Source organism: Blennius ocellaris (genome assembly GCF_963422515.1).
Source record: "Blennius ocellaris genome assembly, chromosome: 12".
NCBI classification, from domain to species: domain Eukaryota; kingdom Metazoa; phylum Chordata; class Actinopteri; order Blenniiformes; family Blenniidae; genus Blennius; species Blennius ocellaris.
In genome coordinates this window covers 16,430,293-16,444,547 of record NC_137661.1, presented here as the reverse complement: position 1 = coordinate 16,444,547, position 14,255 = coordinate 16,430,293, and the positions used below count along the sequence as shown (strand labels likewise).

At 40.6% G+C, this 14,255-nt stretch overlaps 1 protein-coding gene across 1 annotated transcript in view; it reads left to right on the top strand.

Moving 5' to 3' along the window:
• trabd2b (TraB domain containing 2B) overlaps positions 1–14,255 on the top strand; it is a 62,708-nt gene that overhangs the window by 25,675 nt on the left and 22,778 nt on the right. Inside the window, exon 3 of the mRNA XM_080506834.1 lies at positions 11,130–11,276. Within this exon, the coding sequence (XP_080362960.1) occupies positions 11,130–11,276 (147 nt within the window). The remainder of the gene's footprint in view (positions 1–11,129; positions 11,277–14,255) is intronic.

The window sequence follows — 14,255 nt, the reverse complement described above, 5'->3', positions numbered from 1 at the left end:
TTTTCATCACTCGCCTGAAGTCCAAGTGTGTTCGTCAGAATGAAAAGACCGGGTCAATTACATGCAGTATGGAAAAGTAAAATTAAAGTTAGCCTTTTGAAATCCTAATGCTGACGCTCCAACTTTTCTAATCAAAATTGCCAAACATATTTTGACCCACAGAGGTTATGTTTTTGATGTCTGCTTAAAACTCAAGCAAAACTTCCAAATAGCTCCAAATATATTACATACAGTAATTAGCTGACATATTTGCTAAAAAGCTGGCTTCTAACGAAAGAAATTCTCATTGCATTTTGCAACTTTGATCTCATGTCAAACTACCTCCAACATGCAATTAGACAGGTACAGCTTTGGAGTCTTTGACCCGAGTGTCAATTTGTTTTTTTTCCTTCTTTTTTTTTACGAGAACCTTTTTGAGAACTTACGAAGAAACAAACCTGCCAAAAAGTTTCAACGCAACAACTAACCACAAAGTCTAATTTTCAGTATGTTCATTCGTTGTCTTTTAGCTGAATTTCTTTCATTTGCAGTAACAGCACAGCTCATAAATTCAGCACTTTCAACAAACAGATTTTGAATGCACCAGTGGTGCCATTAACTGTATGGTCTATGGGCAAGTGAAATACTTTTGTAGTAACATCAAGAGAAGCCCCTATTATGCCACCTCATTTTTAGTTTCTCACACCCACTTCACTCCCGCTCATATTGTGTTTCTCACTTCTCCCCCCGTCCGTTTGTTTCCATCACCATCAGGCTTTTTACTCCTCTCTGTAGGTTGCTGGCTGCCATTTAAAGACCTTTGTGAGGTTTGTTAAGTTTTTGCGTAGGTGTGCGTAGGCCTGGGTGTGTGTGCAAAGTCGCTTCCTGTGATCAGTAGATATGCCATGCAAGTGGATTAAGACATGTCCCGCAGTGCCATAATTTTTCAAGCACAGTCAGAGGGATTGTTAGACAGATGAAGGGGAAAGCAGGAGTTTTTTGGACCGCAAATGATTCTTTTCTTTTGTGACCATGACATACGGATATTCAGTGCCCACGTCATAAAAACTACTTGTGTCACAATGAATTCGATCATTTTGTACAGATGCACTCAGCATGCAAACATTTGGCCCATTTACGAAGCCACATTTGAATTTAGATTATTTAACATCAGTATATATCCCAGGCAAACCTTGGCTGGCAATAGGTGGGACAGTTGTAAATATTCAAGTTGTGTATTTGTCTAAGGCAAATTATGCTAAGATATGCTAAGAGAAAGTTCTGAAACGATTGAGAAGCATGACCTTCACAGTCCAACCTAAAAAACATATTTAATGCTCAATCACTTGCTGTTTGTTCACAGTCTGTAACTCTTTTGTGCTTGAAGGTTTACATTATAGTCTGTGTCTGCTTCCCTCTGTTTTCCAGCACGCTGAGTGCCCTTGCATGAAATCGAACATTTCTCCTGCTGATTTGCCATGAAATGGCGTGCTTGTGAGGGATTGCGCCATGTTAGCTTCAGCACTGAGTCAAACAGAAGGCTGACTTGGAGAGAAGAGAGGAAACGAGAGGAAGTTTGATCCACTTAGAGCTGCCTTTCCTGCTCAATCCTATTAGACAGTTGGAGCACTGTGCAATTTGGACAAACTCTGTAGTGACGACAGACACATATAGAAACACAAACACACAATATCCACACACATGCACACACGCATTGAGTTACAACTGCTTCCTCCGAGAGAGCAACTGTACAAGATGTGGAGCACAGGAAGGAGGAAGGACATAAAAGCTAAATAAACAGGGATCAGTGACAGTGGTGGAAGAAGAGCAGCCATAAAATAGAAGACAAGAAAGACGGAGCTCAGGAGGGATGGGTGGGAGAAAAAGATGAAGGGCTGAACTATATAATCTAGAGATTTGTAAATGTGAGTACATAACCTGGGCGGGGGAAAGGAGGAAGAATGATGGCGATTGAAGGTTTGAGAATTGATTAAAGGAGTTGTGGATTGGTGTTCAAAGAATGGAGACAGGTCTGAGGATGGGAGGGCTTGGTAGGAAGAAAAAAGTAGACGGTGGAGGACATGACTGACCAGCTGTTCTCGTGATCTGCTAAAGAGGAAAAGGAGTCAGTGAGGCGCAATAGGGCGACACACTCCTCTCTTCTTTAGTCCAAGCTGTAGTTAACTGTAAACATCTGGCCTTTTGTCTGATGTTTTTTTTTTTGGCTCATGGATTTTTATACCTCTTGCTGCGTTTCTCCTGTCTTTCCCTCATCCCTCCTCTTTGCTACTCAATTTATTTCAGCTGTTCTGCTTGTATTTTCCTCTCCTCGATTTACCTCATGCTTCCACTCATGACTGATGTGCATACTTGAACGTCCATGTTGAAACCACTCAATCATATATCCCTTCGATAAAAAAGGAGCCTTTTTTTTTATACTGTAGCTGTGTTCTGTTGCAGCAAGTGTCCGCCATCTAGTAGGTACAATGTAATCTGCCAGTCGAATGGTGCAGCGAAACAATAAAAATGTCTGGATAATTACTCAGGTGCACACAAAATCTCAACTAAAATAAAATGATGATTTCATTATTGAAAAATTCATCTGGATGTGACTTGGCATTACATCTTTTAAAAAAATATCAGAATGATTCACAGTTGTTAAGAATTGAGCCAGCTGAACTCGCACACAACCTCAGAGACCCTTACAAAGATCTCTCCCGCGGTAGGAATTCAGTTAACTGACCCCGTTCCTGTTCGCTGTCTGGACACTTGCTGTTTCTCAGTCTGGATGCAGTGTTTCCTCCATTACCCACTTTATATTCGTGCAGCAGATCATGTGCCGCTCTCATGTTTCGGTCGGGCTTCAGATGTGGACTTTGCAAAGGACAAATCATTCTTTGGGAATTATTCTGTCTAAAGCCATTAGTGCAGCCAAAGCAGACTGGAGAAGATAAGAGTGAGTGATCGGGCCCTGTTTTGGGGCCGGGGAGGCATGTTTTAAACATACACGGCTGTCTGCCTGCACCGTTCTCATGCAGTGGAGAAGACTCAGCTCATCTGGTTTGCATAGCATCACACATCATAATGGGACCCGGATAAATCCATTGGAATTCAATGAAACTTTTTTCCCTTGGAAAAAATGTGAATGTGAAATGTGTTAGGATTAGCAGAGGCCATGATGAGAGAGGTGGACTCTGAGTTTGGGATGAGATAAAGTTAGAACAGACCTGGTCGAGTGTTCACCCTCTGATATTATTACAGCCAAAATCACATTTATGCGAATGCTATTTAGAATTCAAATTCAATTATCACCCATTTAAAGTACCAGAACTTCAGTTTTAAGACTTTTTTTTAGGGCTTTTTTAAAACCCTGTTGTCAACACTTGTTTCTCCTGCACCTCAAAAACATACAGGAATTGTTTTTCTTCCAATTTCATTTTATGGACCTGAACATTTGAAAACCTTCAGTACAAATGAAATGTATACTCTGTTTGTATATATAGCTGGTATTTTCATGGGCAAGATAATTTCATCCAAAACAAAATGAGTTGGCAAACTATAGTTGATCATTTCTTCTTTGAAATGTGGTTTAATCATATATGAATATAAAGAGTCCTACAAACATGGAATCAGACCACTGGATTTCATACACCATTTATGTAAACATCCATTTCTGTGAACGTGTGTATTGGAATGGAGTCAAGCAAAGGTATAATGATATCTATTACATTTCTAATCTTGAAGACAGTAATACTGTATATGCATTTAGAATAGTAGTTTTTACGGTGATCCTGAGGTTTATATAGGCTGCAGATAAGTGGCGGGTTACTGGATGAAACTATAGACTGCATTTGCAAAGATTGTAGAGTAACATTTAAGCCAATGTAAAGAATTCCATTTTTAAAAAAGCATTTAAAAAGTAACTAATATGAATCTTATGTGGAATTTTAAAGTGCATATTACAAAAGAGTAATACATTTGAAATACCCTTCAGATCTTCAGTGGTATTTTTGTACATAAAGAGTAATGACTATTACTTTCCAAGAAAGACACACAGAGAAACAGCTTTACTGATTTGTTTAATTGTAAGCATTTTATTTTTTTATTTTTTTTGGGGGGGGGGGGGGGGTTACCTGACATGAAAGAGACCTTTGAGAAAAATAAGAAAAGTCTGAGAAACTTAGAAGCCAAAGAATGAACAATACAGTGAAAAAGAGCATAGTGTTCAGAAGAGGTGAAAAATTCTGTTCTCCCTCTTTGGTCATTCCCCATTTGGCCATAGATTTTGACAAATGAATGCCACTTTGGACTAATATTTTTTTAAACAAGTGTGAAAAAGAAGATAAAGTTTTTCCCCCCAGTTGTTGCTTATATTAATTGTCGCTATGCGTTGACCCCATAATTTTTGTGCTTGAACGTGTTTGTGTTTCACAGCTCAAGGTCCTTAATGTCATGAAATAACAAAAGTCAGCAAAATTTGCTTCTGTAGTTTTCCATCACTCTTTCACACCCCACACTATTTACTAGTGGGCATTCACGGTGAGGCAGCTGTCTGCATTTTCACTCTGGATCAAGTGATACTTTATTATTTTCAGTGTTTTCTGGGGAGGCAGGAAAGCTGGGATGACTAGCACAGCGGCAGTGCTGCCAAGTCAAACAGCAGGGTTTATTTGTGGACAAGTGTAGGGGCAACACCCACCCCCAATTTCACTGGAGACTCTTAATAAGAGGAGAGACGGGAGGCTCTGGGGATGGGGGGGTGCATATAGTGTAAGTGTGTGTTTATGGGTGCCTATAGGTCTGCTTTCATTGGAGGAAAGAAGATAAACACAGAGGAGAAGAGTGAGCAGAGGAAGGTACTAGATGTGCAGAGACTGAACTTAAGTCAGAGGAAGGAAGGAAAAGAAACATTTAAGAAGGGGGTGCATGTGTAAAGGGCTTATTTTTTACCCGGCCAAACTATTGGTGGTATATCTCCCATCATTAGACCTTCACCCCCTGCCTCAATAAGGAAAAAAGACAGGACGAAACAAAGCTAGAAGGCGAAGAATTGGAGGCTTTCTGGGGAAGTTGCGAGCAGCAGGCCTCTGCCACAGGGATTGTCCTTTTGGTAATCCCTGGATTTCCGAGGCTGAGACAGGAGGTAGACCAGGCACGGCGAGAGACTTAAAAAGAGAATGAGAGAAGAGAGAAAGGAAGTAGGAAGAGAAAAAAGGCAGCGACTAAAAGGAAACTTTTTTCGAAATACTGGTGCTCTGTGCTTTCTGATAAAGTCTGTGGCTAGAATAAAGGTACTGTTGTAAGATGAATGTGTTGTGTGCATCAATTAGCATCTGGTGAGTGGTTACGGTCCACGCAGTGGTTTATTGTTGAGAACTCGTGCTTCAAAGCAACAAGATCCTGGCATGATTGTGGTTTCTGGGTCTTCCTGTCTAAAATTCACATTTTCTCCCTTTGCAGAATCTGCAGACCGGTGGCAAGTGGTAATGACAGCAAAGACAGACAGATGATGCAGGCTGTCACGAAATTTAACAAGTAGAAAATGGTTTTTAGTTTCAAATCATCCACTCATATGTGAAGAAAGGAACTGAATGGCTTTACCGCTACTCTGGAATGAGCTCTGACAATAGAGGTCAGATTTGAGACATTTCGAATACTCATATCTTTCCTTTATAGCTCCTGACAGGTTAAAGGTTTAAAAAGACAATAGGCAGATCGGGTCCAAAGGCCTTTATGATAAAAATGATAGTAAAGTTAACATATGAAATCATACTCACAACGATGTGGTCTTGTGTGTCACAATCCTTCCATCCTCATGCATTCAAGGTGGTTTTCAGAGCTTGTGACGAGAGAAAAAAATAGATGTCTTACTGAGATTGAACAATTCTGCACCGGGTCCATGAAGGAGAAGTACAATCACACACACTGGTATCTACCCTTTTGCGGGCTGCTCTGTGGGGAACAGACTTGAGATATCACGCTTCTCCTATTCTTGGGTTGCCCTGGATGTTATTTCAACTGCCTACCTTCCTTCCTTTCAGTCACCCCAGGGTGCTGTGAACCCAATCCCCTCCTGTAGTCTTTAACTGAGGTTCACAGGGGAAGCCGTCTTGGCCCAGAGGAACTCAGCAGTGTGTGTCCTAGGTCAAGGGTCCAGCTCTTCTCTTTCTCAAGCAGTGAAACACAAACGGCTCTTGGGAAAGATGAGAGCATTCAAGAGGAACACACTTTTCTGAAACTGTTAAGACTGTTTTCTCTATCTGGACTGATTAAATGACCAAAGAGCTAAAACCCTCCTCTGTTTGGATGGTCTGATTTTATAAGTGCCGTGAAGTGCTTAAATTTGAACTGACCACTGGCAAAAACAAATAATGGCCAATAGCACTAACTGTACATAGTTTTAATTGGAGTCACAACATATCTTCAAAAAGTTGTTTTCCTCAATATTTCAAAATTTCTGTTTCAGCCACTTTCTCGTTTGGACTTCAAAATACCCAATCATCAACATTGATAGAACGACAACAACAACTTGGTATTAAAATGTAAATATTCACAAGTAGTGTCACACCAAATCAATGGTTGACATAATAAAATGCCTTTAGGCTGTCTCACGGATTTAATCATAGTATACTTGTTTTAAAGTTGTAAACTAGGGTATAGGGCGGAGTTCTACTATTGTCTACCATTATCCTTGTAGCATGAGTAATAGAATGGTCAACTCAAACCATATAGTGCCGCAATGTTGTTGTCCCTTTGAAGCGCCACGTTCCTGATTGACAAGGACTAAAATGGAGTTGACAAGTCAGTGAGGAACCTCGCGGATCAAAGGAAAAAATGAAGAAGTGCAAAGGAGCAAAAGTTCTCAGATCTCCTGCCTGATTCTGGCAGGGCTTTGCTAGGCTTTCATGCACCTGACTGCCTGGTTATACCCAGTGCCCGGTGCCAGGAGTTACCCCTACATTTTATACCCACTAACCCAAACTCTTCATAGTGCGAATGGACAGAGAATCACCTCCATATGTACAGCACATGCTCCTCAAAGAGAACAAGCCTTTATTTGTCTCATACCATTCCTTCACACGTTCGACTCTTCTGGCTCAACTGCGTTTCCACTGTTCTTTTTCCCTCTGTCAGTACGGTGGAATGCTTAAGAGTTTCTCATTGTTTTACTGCGGCTAAAAATGAGAAAGTAAGTATATGGATGGAACAATTAGAGAATGTGTTGGAGACAGAGACACAAATAAGGGAACAAGATACACTGTAGTGACAGTTCTGCGATTGTCTTGCTGATCTTGATATTGTATGCCCATACGTTTTTCACTGGCTTCTGTGTAATTTCTCAATTAGCTCTCAAACTGTGTATGAGGTGTTTTTTTTTCTTTCCATGCCCAGATTTCAGAGCCTGGTTACCGCAGCTTGACACTTCATTGTGCAGTACTGCAGCCCACAGCCTTTTAACTCGATCTGTCACTCCATTCTCTTCTTCAGATTCAGGAGAGTATAATGGGGGAGTGACATAGTTGACAAGAGCGAACTCTCTCCATTCCAGCGCCTTGTCATTGGCACCTATTCATTACAAGCTTCAGACTAGTAAAACCTTCAAACGGGCTAATGCTATGGCGAGCAAACAGTCAGGATTTAATGCACTTCAAGGTCAATTGTTACAATGTACACACATGTTGACAAATTACATTTTCAGAAATTTAAAGCATTCTTGTCCGATTTTTGTATTTTCTGCTGCTCTCACTCTTGTCTGACCTTATTCTTTTTTTCTTCCAAAACCCGCTAATGAATTTTTGGATTGCTGCTCAGAGATCGCTGCTTCCAAGACCATCCGTGTGCCATGCTCCTTCCAGCTTTGTTCTTATAGAGCTTTTATTTAATTACAATGGGAGTTTCTCACGAATGTATTAGACAAGAAGGGGGGAAAAAAGGGAAAAAAATGAGAGAAGTAAGACGTGCTATAACAAACTATGGTGAACAGAGTCAATGTTCGTTACTTTGAAAGTCTTGGCTGGATAACAAAAAAAAGGTTGGTCTTTCAAAGTGAGTAGAACACTCCAGCATGAGAACACCCACTTTGTCAGCCATCGTACGCACGCACACCTCAACTACTACGTGCCTAATCCCAGCCGCTAAGCTGAGCCTAACCTTGACTTCAGTCTAACCTTTAATTGTGTCGTCATCTAACATATGTGAATTTTTCATGGGGACTTTTAATTTTTCCCCACAAGGTTGATGTGCTTGAGTAAACAGATTGAGGTCCCCACAACAGTAATAAAGACCCTTTACACATGTATACATGCACACTCGCACAGAGTATTCATTGCCTTTTGGGGACATTGCATATGCTTACACTCATTTCCTGTAGACCTAGTCTAAACTCAGCTGTAACTACTACTTGCTCTTATCCCTTAACCTCAACCTAACCCAAGTCTTACCATAAATCCTTAAATCATGTATTCATCTCAACCTTTAATATTTTTTCCACAAGAGGACTCATTTTCTTTCCAACAATAAAGACAACTCTCCATAATGTATGTGCGTAAACCAATTCAGGTCCCCACAACAGTAATAAATACCCTGCCACACACACACACACACACACACACACACACACACACACACACACACACACACACACACACACACACACACACACACACACACACACACACACACACACGGAATGTTTACATTTTTCCTCCCACCTCCTCTTTCTCCTGCTTTGCGTCCCCTGCAGTGATTGACTCGCTCCCTCATTCAGTCCAGTGCAAACTCAGGCGCCATGGTTACAGCTGCAGAGATGTTCTTTCCCCAGGAGACAGACAATATTGAAATAACAAGTCCCTTAACAACTCAACCAACCGTGAACTCACACTCAGGTCTTCCGTGTCTGGAGCTGTATGCCGTGTTTAAGGGAAACTACCGATACTGGCTGCGCTACAAAAATGTTGACAGGTGTGTGTGCTCTGCCAGCTTCTGCCCAGGGTCTGCTGTGGTGTTTCTCTTGGAAAAGAAAAAAAACCCTTAATAGGTGACAGAAAGCCTTGTGGGTCCACAACTGGGAGGAGTGACAAACCATTAGACAAGAATCTCTTTCTACAGTAGCAACATTCGTAACTCCAGCTGGTTCGCTATCGGGAAGCGTCACTCTCTCTGGACTTAGCATCACACCTTGACCTCACTTGAAGTGATTTTAGAATTTTAGGCCAGATTCCAGTATTAAATTAACTGAGTTGTATTGTCATTACAAAGTCAGAATTGAAGCTCTTGAATTTGGGACTTCTGGTGCTTAGACATGATTTGAGGAAACCACAAGAGGCCACTTTCAAGTTAAACGCAATAACACAGATTAATTCATCATCATGACTATTCTGATTAAACCTATTAACCCATCTGCACTACAGAATGAAGGTATGTCTCCACTAGAACAGCCACATTGTCTCCCATTTATTGTCTATGTTAAATGACAAATTGCGAAACTTTCATAAAAGGTCCAAAACTACCTGTAGCGGAATGAAATCAAGGTCAGATTCAGCAACTGCACAGCTTATTTCTTCCCTCAAATGTTTCCAGAAATACATTTGTCTGAACTGTTTCGGTAATTAAAGGGAAAGTTTGTGACTAAGACATTTTGGTCCAGGTTTGAAGTGCAGCAGCAGACAAACAGCGAGTGATGCGTCAGCTCTTGGACAATGTCAACAAGTTAGGTTGTCACTGGCCGAAGGAGTACTAGGGCCACATTAATGTAGATAAATGTTCATTTTGAAAAAGACATAGGTTTTTTTTGTTAACGTGAACAGTTAATGGCGTTTAATAAACATGTTATATATATATATATATATATTCTGTCTGTTTGCTCATGCAAAATGAAACATGATTAATATAGACTGAAAATGAATGCTATCTTGATTAATCAAAATTAATCCACAGCAACCCTGTAATTAATCTGATGAAAAATGTTTTTTTTATCATACAACGCTAGAAAAAAACCCCACGCTTAATTATAAAGGAGCGCGCAAAACCGGCTATCAAACACAATGACCTCTGAGAGAGGGAGAGAGGGAGGGAGTCACAAGGTTGAGCTTAGAGCTTGGTTGTGATTATTCAAGCATAAAGGTTAGCTGGAGTTTAAACATTCAATATGCACAGTGTGGGTAAGTATGATTGAAAAAACATAACTTAATTGTTTGAATTACGACCGAGAATTCTGACAAAAGCCTCAATCAGTTGCGCAGCTGTATCACCTTTAAGCTTCTCCACAAATCTTCTGAGCCTTGCTCCTGACGTTCTCCCTGCAGTGTTTTCTGAAGCGGTAGTCAGGTTTCTTGGTAATTAGGATCATAGACGTAGATCAGTCTGCTGTATGTTTAAGATATGATGAGCTGACTCCCACACTCTAATCATCCCAGGTGACCTTTGTGTGTCATGCAGCCATGTGTGAATCTGTTGTAGTTTAATGTAACAACAAAAGAAGAAAGTTGGATTTATCCTTCAAAACGCACCTCTTGCTCAATTAAGAGTACTTAACAGTGACTGACAGCTCTGCCTCAGTCGCCAGGCCAGTCAGAGGCGGCGTGGGATTTTGGAGGGCAGGAGGAGGGAGGTTAACCCGTGTTGTCGAGGACAGCTGTGGAGTTTTTCGGCTGGCTGGCGGCTGCACGCTATAAATTCTCCCTAAAGAGGGTTTACTTTTGATTTTAATGGGCGCCATAAACTTCCAGCACCCTGGTCCTGGTGAAAGAGACAGAAGAGTTATATTTAAAGGGTCCCTTTCTCTTTTGCATGCGCCCCTCTTTTTCTCTCTGCGGGTCTCCCTTTCTTCCTCTGTTCTCACCCTCCAGGAGAAAGTCAGTGGAGTCTTGCCATTTCCTTTGTGGCGTACTTTTACCTGTAGTCAGGCTAGATGGAAAGTGTATGAAAATATCCTGAAAGAAAGGAAAACGCTGCACAGGAACTCACATTTCTCAGACATGGCGCATAATGGCTTCTTTGTATACTAAGGTCACATATTTTGAAAGAGAAACGTTGGCCGTTCTGGCACACTTTCTCCAACTTTGTGGCAAAGTAATTCTGAGAAGCACAGAGAAAACTTGAGTTTATGGATCCAGAAAGTAACGGCACACTTTCGCGTCTCTCTCCTGCAGGTGCTGTTTGCTTTGAATCAGACGCTGCTGCAGCACGAGGGCGTTCGAGCAGGCAGCCTGCAAGGCTCTTACACCACGGAGGACCTCATTACCCACTACAACTGTGGTGACCTCAGTTCCATCATCTTCAACCATGATACATCACAGGTTGGTTACTTTCTCTCCATCGAACTTGAATCAGTAAAACTCAGTAAAGCTGAAAGTGATTTGCAATATCGGGCCTCATATCAGCGTGCTGCAGAACAAGTGAAATCAGTTAAAACAGCTGGATGCTGTGAGCTTCATAAAGGATGAAAATACAGAGCACAACATGAAATGCCTGTCCAACACAAAACAAATGTTCTGATGCCAATGACACACTTTGCCAAAACATACAAATTTTATGATATTGTGCCTCATATTTTTCTACTTACAAAGCTGAACACGGTCCAACACCAATGCGCTCAAAAAGCACATTCACACTCCCAATATTCCTCGCTTTTTCTCATACTTAGATTCCACTATTAGATCCACTCGAACACACATATGGATTATATGAAAAAGAGAAATGAAAGAATAAATAATGAAATAATAAAAGAGAGAAAATACATCACAATCATATACAATCTCAATGGTTTTTTAACAGTTTTACATATGATGAATAAAAGCCACTAAAAATCCCCCTCAAAAACAATTCACATGGTGAAATGTTTCCAGTTCTGTGGCAATGTTTCATCAAAAGCTTGTGATAGAACGTACAGACTTAAGACTGAGATTATACTTGATAAAAAACCAACTAAAATATATGTCAGTGGTTCGTATTTGTGGGTAGGACATCATCGTCAGACCCATATTCTTTTTCAGCTGACCAAAAAGTAAAATCTGAATGCTTTGAAATTCTTAGTTTTTAGTGTGTGTGTGTGTGTGTGCGTGTTTTAAAGGTTTCCACTTTCCACTTTTCAGGACCATCAAAAGGCTGAATTTTAGGCACATTACTGTTTCATTTAGCTGGCCAAGATTAAAAAAAAACGTGAATATGATTTTTTGTTAATCTGTGTCAATTGTGTTTAACCGGACAGAAAAAAAATAATCATAGTTTCTGCTGCAGGCATTCATTTATACAAAAGATATTTGCTACTTGCAGCTGCAGTCCAAAAACATCTGTAACAGTGTACAAAAATCCAAATCTGTCAGACCCTCGGTTTGAGTTGGCAAAGCTCTCGTACCCATTTCTCTGCAATTACGCTATCGTCACCTCAAACTTTTAGGCTTGCACATCAATTCCACAAATCTGCACATTGCCATATTAATCCTGCTCAACCTCAAGTTACTTGATAGTCTGACACGTTAATAGCTCTGGACTCAGCCGTAAATACACTATCTCACCTCCTCCAACTTTGTGTTCCCTAACATCGCCTCTGCTCCTTTAGCGATGGCCTCTTCATCAGTCTTCACACGACGCTGTCAAAAGGTCACTCGGTGTATGGCACACACATACATGATAATCATTACACACAGTAGCGCTCTCACTCCATCTCCACACTCGAATGCAGATTTACTCAAAAGCCCTCCTCATAAGTCAATTATGCTGTGTCAACCTCCCTCACTGATCCTTAAGTCCCATTAAACCCAACACTCCATGTAACCTCAGCTCACTGCTCCACTACAGAGATACCACATCGTTTGCACTAGAGACACACAAAGTATGAAAAACTGTGCATAACTTACTCTTCAGAAAAACTTACTATGTTTCTGTTCTAAAAGACACATCTCGTTTAATTTTTTTTCTCAGAGTTCCCATCTGCCGCTCTCATTTCCTAGTTTTACCCTACTTTTTCTTCCTGGGGCTCATGAAAAGCTTGTGAGCCACAGTTTCACCTGCAGCCATGGCTCCAGTCACCTCCTGCATGAACAGTTTAAATCATCCCAGTTTGCCACTGCTCCTGATGTCATAATAACATGTATTAACATTCCTCAACACATGTTACAACAATCAGACAGCTGAGTTTGGAGCCCGCTTCTGTCGCCTGTTGATCTATAGCGTGTGTGTGTGTGTGTGTGTGTGTGTGTGTAAAAGTGAACTTGAAGGACTGTAAAAAAAAAAAAAAAAGCAGGTGTTTTTTGATAGATAGAACCTAATCCAGGCGCCCCAACACCCCTGATGCTCTCACAACTCGATCATCATCATACTGAAAAGAGGCCGACAATGGTCCCCAGACCATAGCCCAGCAGTGCAGAGCAAGACGGGTTAATGTGCTTCACCATTTAACTAATGCCAAATCCATGAGGGAGAAGACAAAATAAAGTGAAACAGAAAAAAAACCAAAAAAAAACTAGAATGTGAAAAACATAAAGAGTAATTTTGAATTAAACTTGGAGACAACAAAAAATATTTTGCATTTAATCCAACTTTACACAGTTAATTTAAAAGTTTATAAAGTGAAATAGAATTGTAATTTAACATTTAAGTTGACTTTTGCATGAGAAACAAGGAAGAAATACACAAACAAAGAAACAGAAAGAAAGAATGTACAAGCCAAAACATGACTTCAAAACATAAAATGTAAAAAATAGAAAGTACCCATGTAAACTGCTGGACACAAGACAGATGGGCTGATAAATTGAGGCAGAGCTGTACCAGTAGTGGAGAAGGTAGAAAATATCTCACTGTCACTCTCCATTTCCTCTGGAGCTCTGATGAAGAGCAGCTAATGGCCTCTCCTGCGATAGCGTATCTACATCTACCACTACACTCCTACCTTGAACCCTCTCTGACCGCACACTTTTTTTCCTCGTCATCAAACACTCACACTATCCTCACTCACTGGAGCAGTGATGAGGTCCTTTACCGCGTCTCACTGCTTTTGTTCTTTTTTTTTTTTTTACTCATGATTCATTGCGTCCTGTCAATCTGGATGAACCTGGCTCACTCAAACTGACAAAACACAGATAAACACTGACAAGTCCTGAGGCAGAAGACTGAACCCCAAGTTTCTCAGAGTGGTGTGTGAGCGCCTTGCATGCTCAGTGTTTGAGTGAATGAGTGGATATGGCTGATCAATTAAACTCCATTTAGTGTAACTGTATCAAAATATCAAATCAATAACACTTTTATTTATATATTCAAAGATAGCTATAATTACAAAC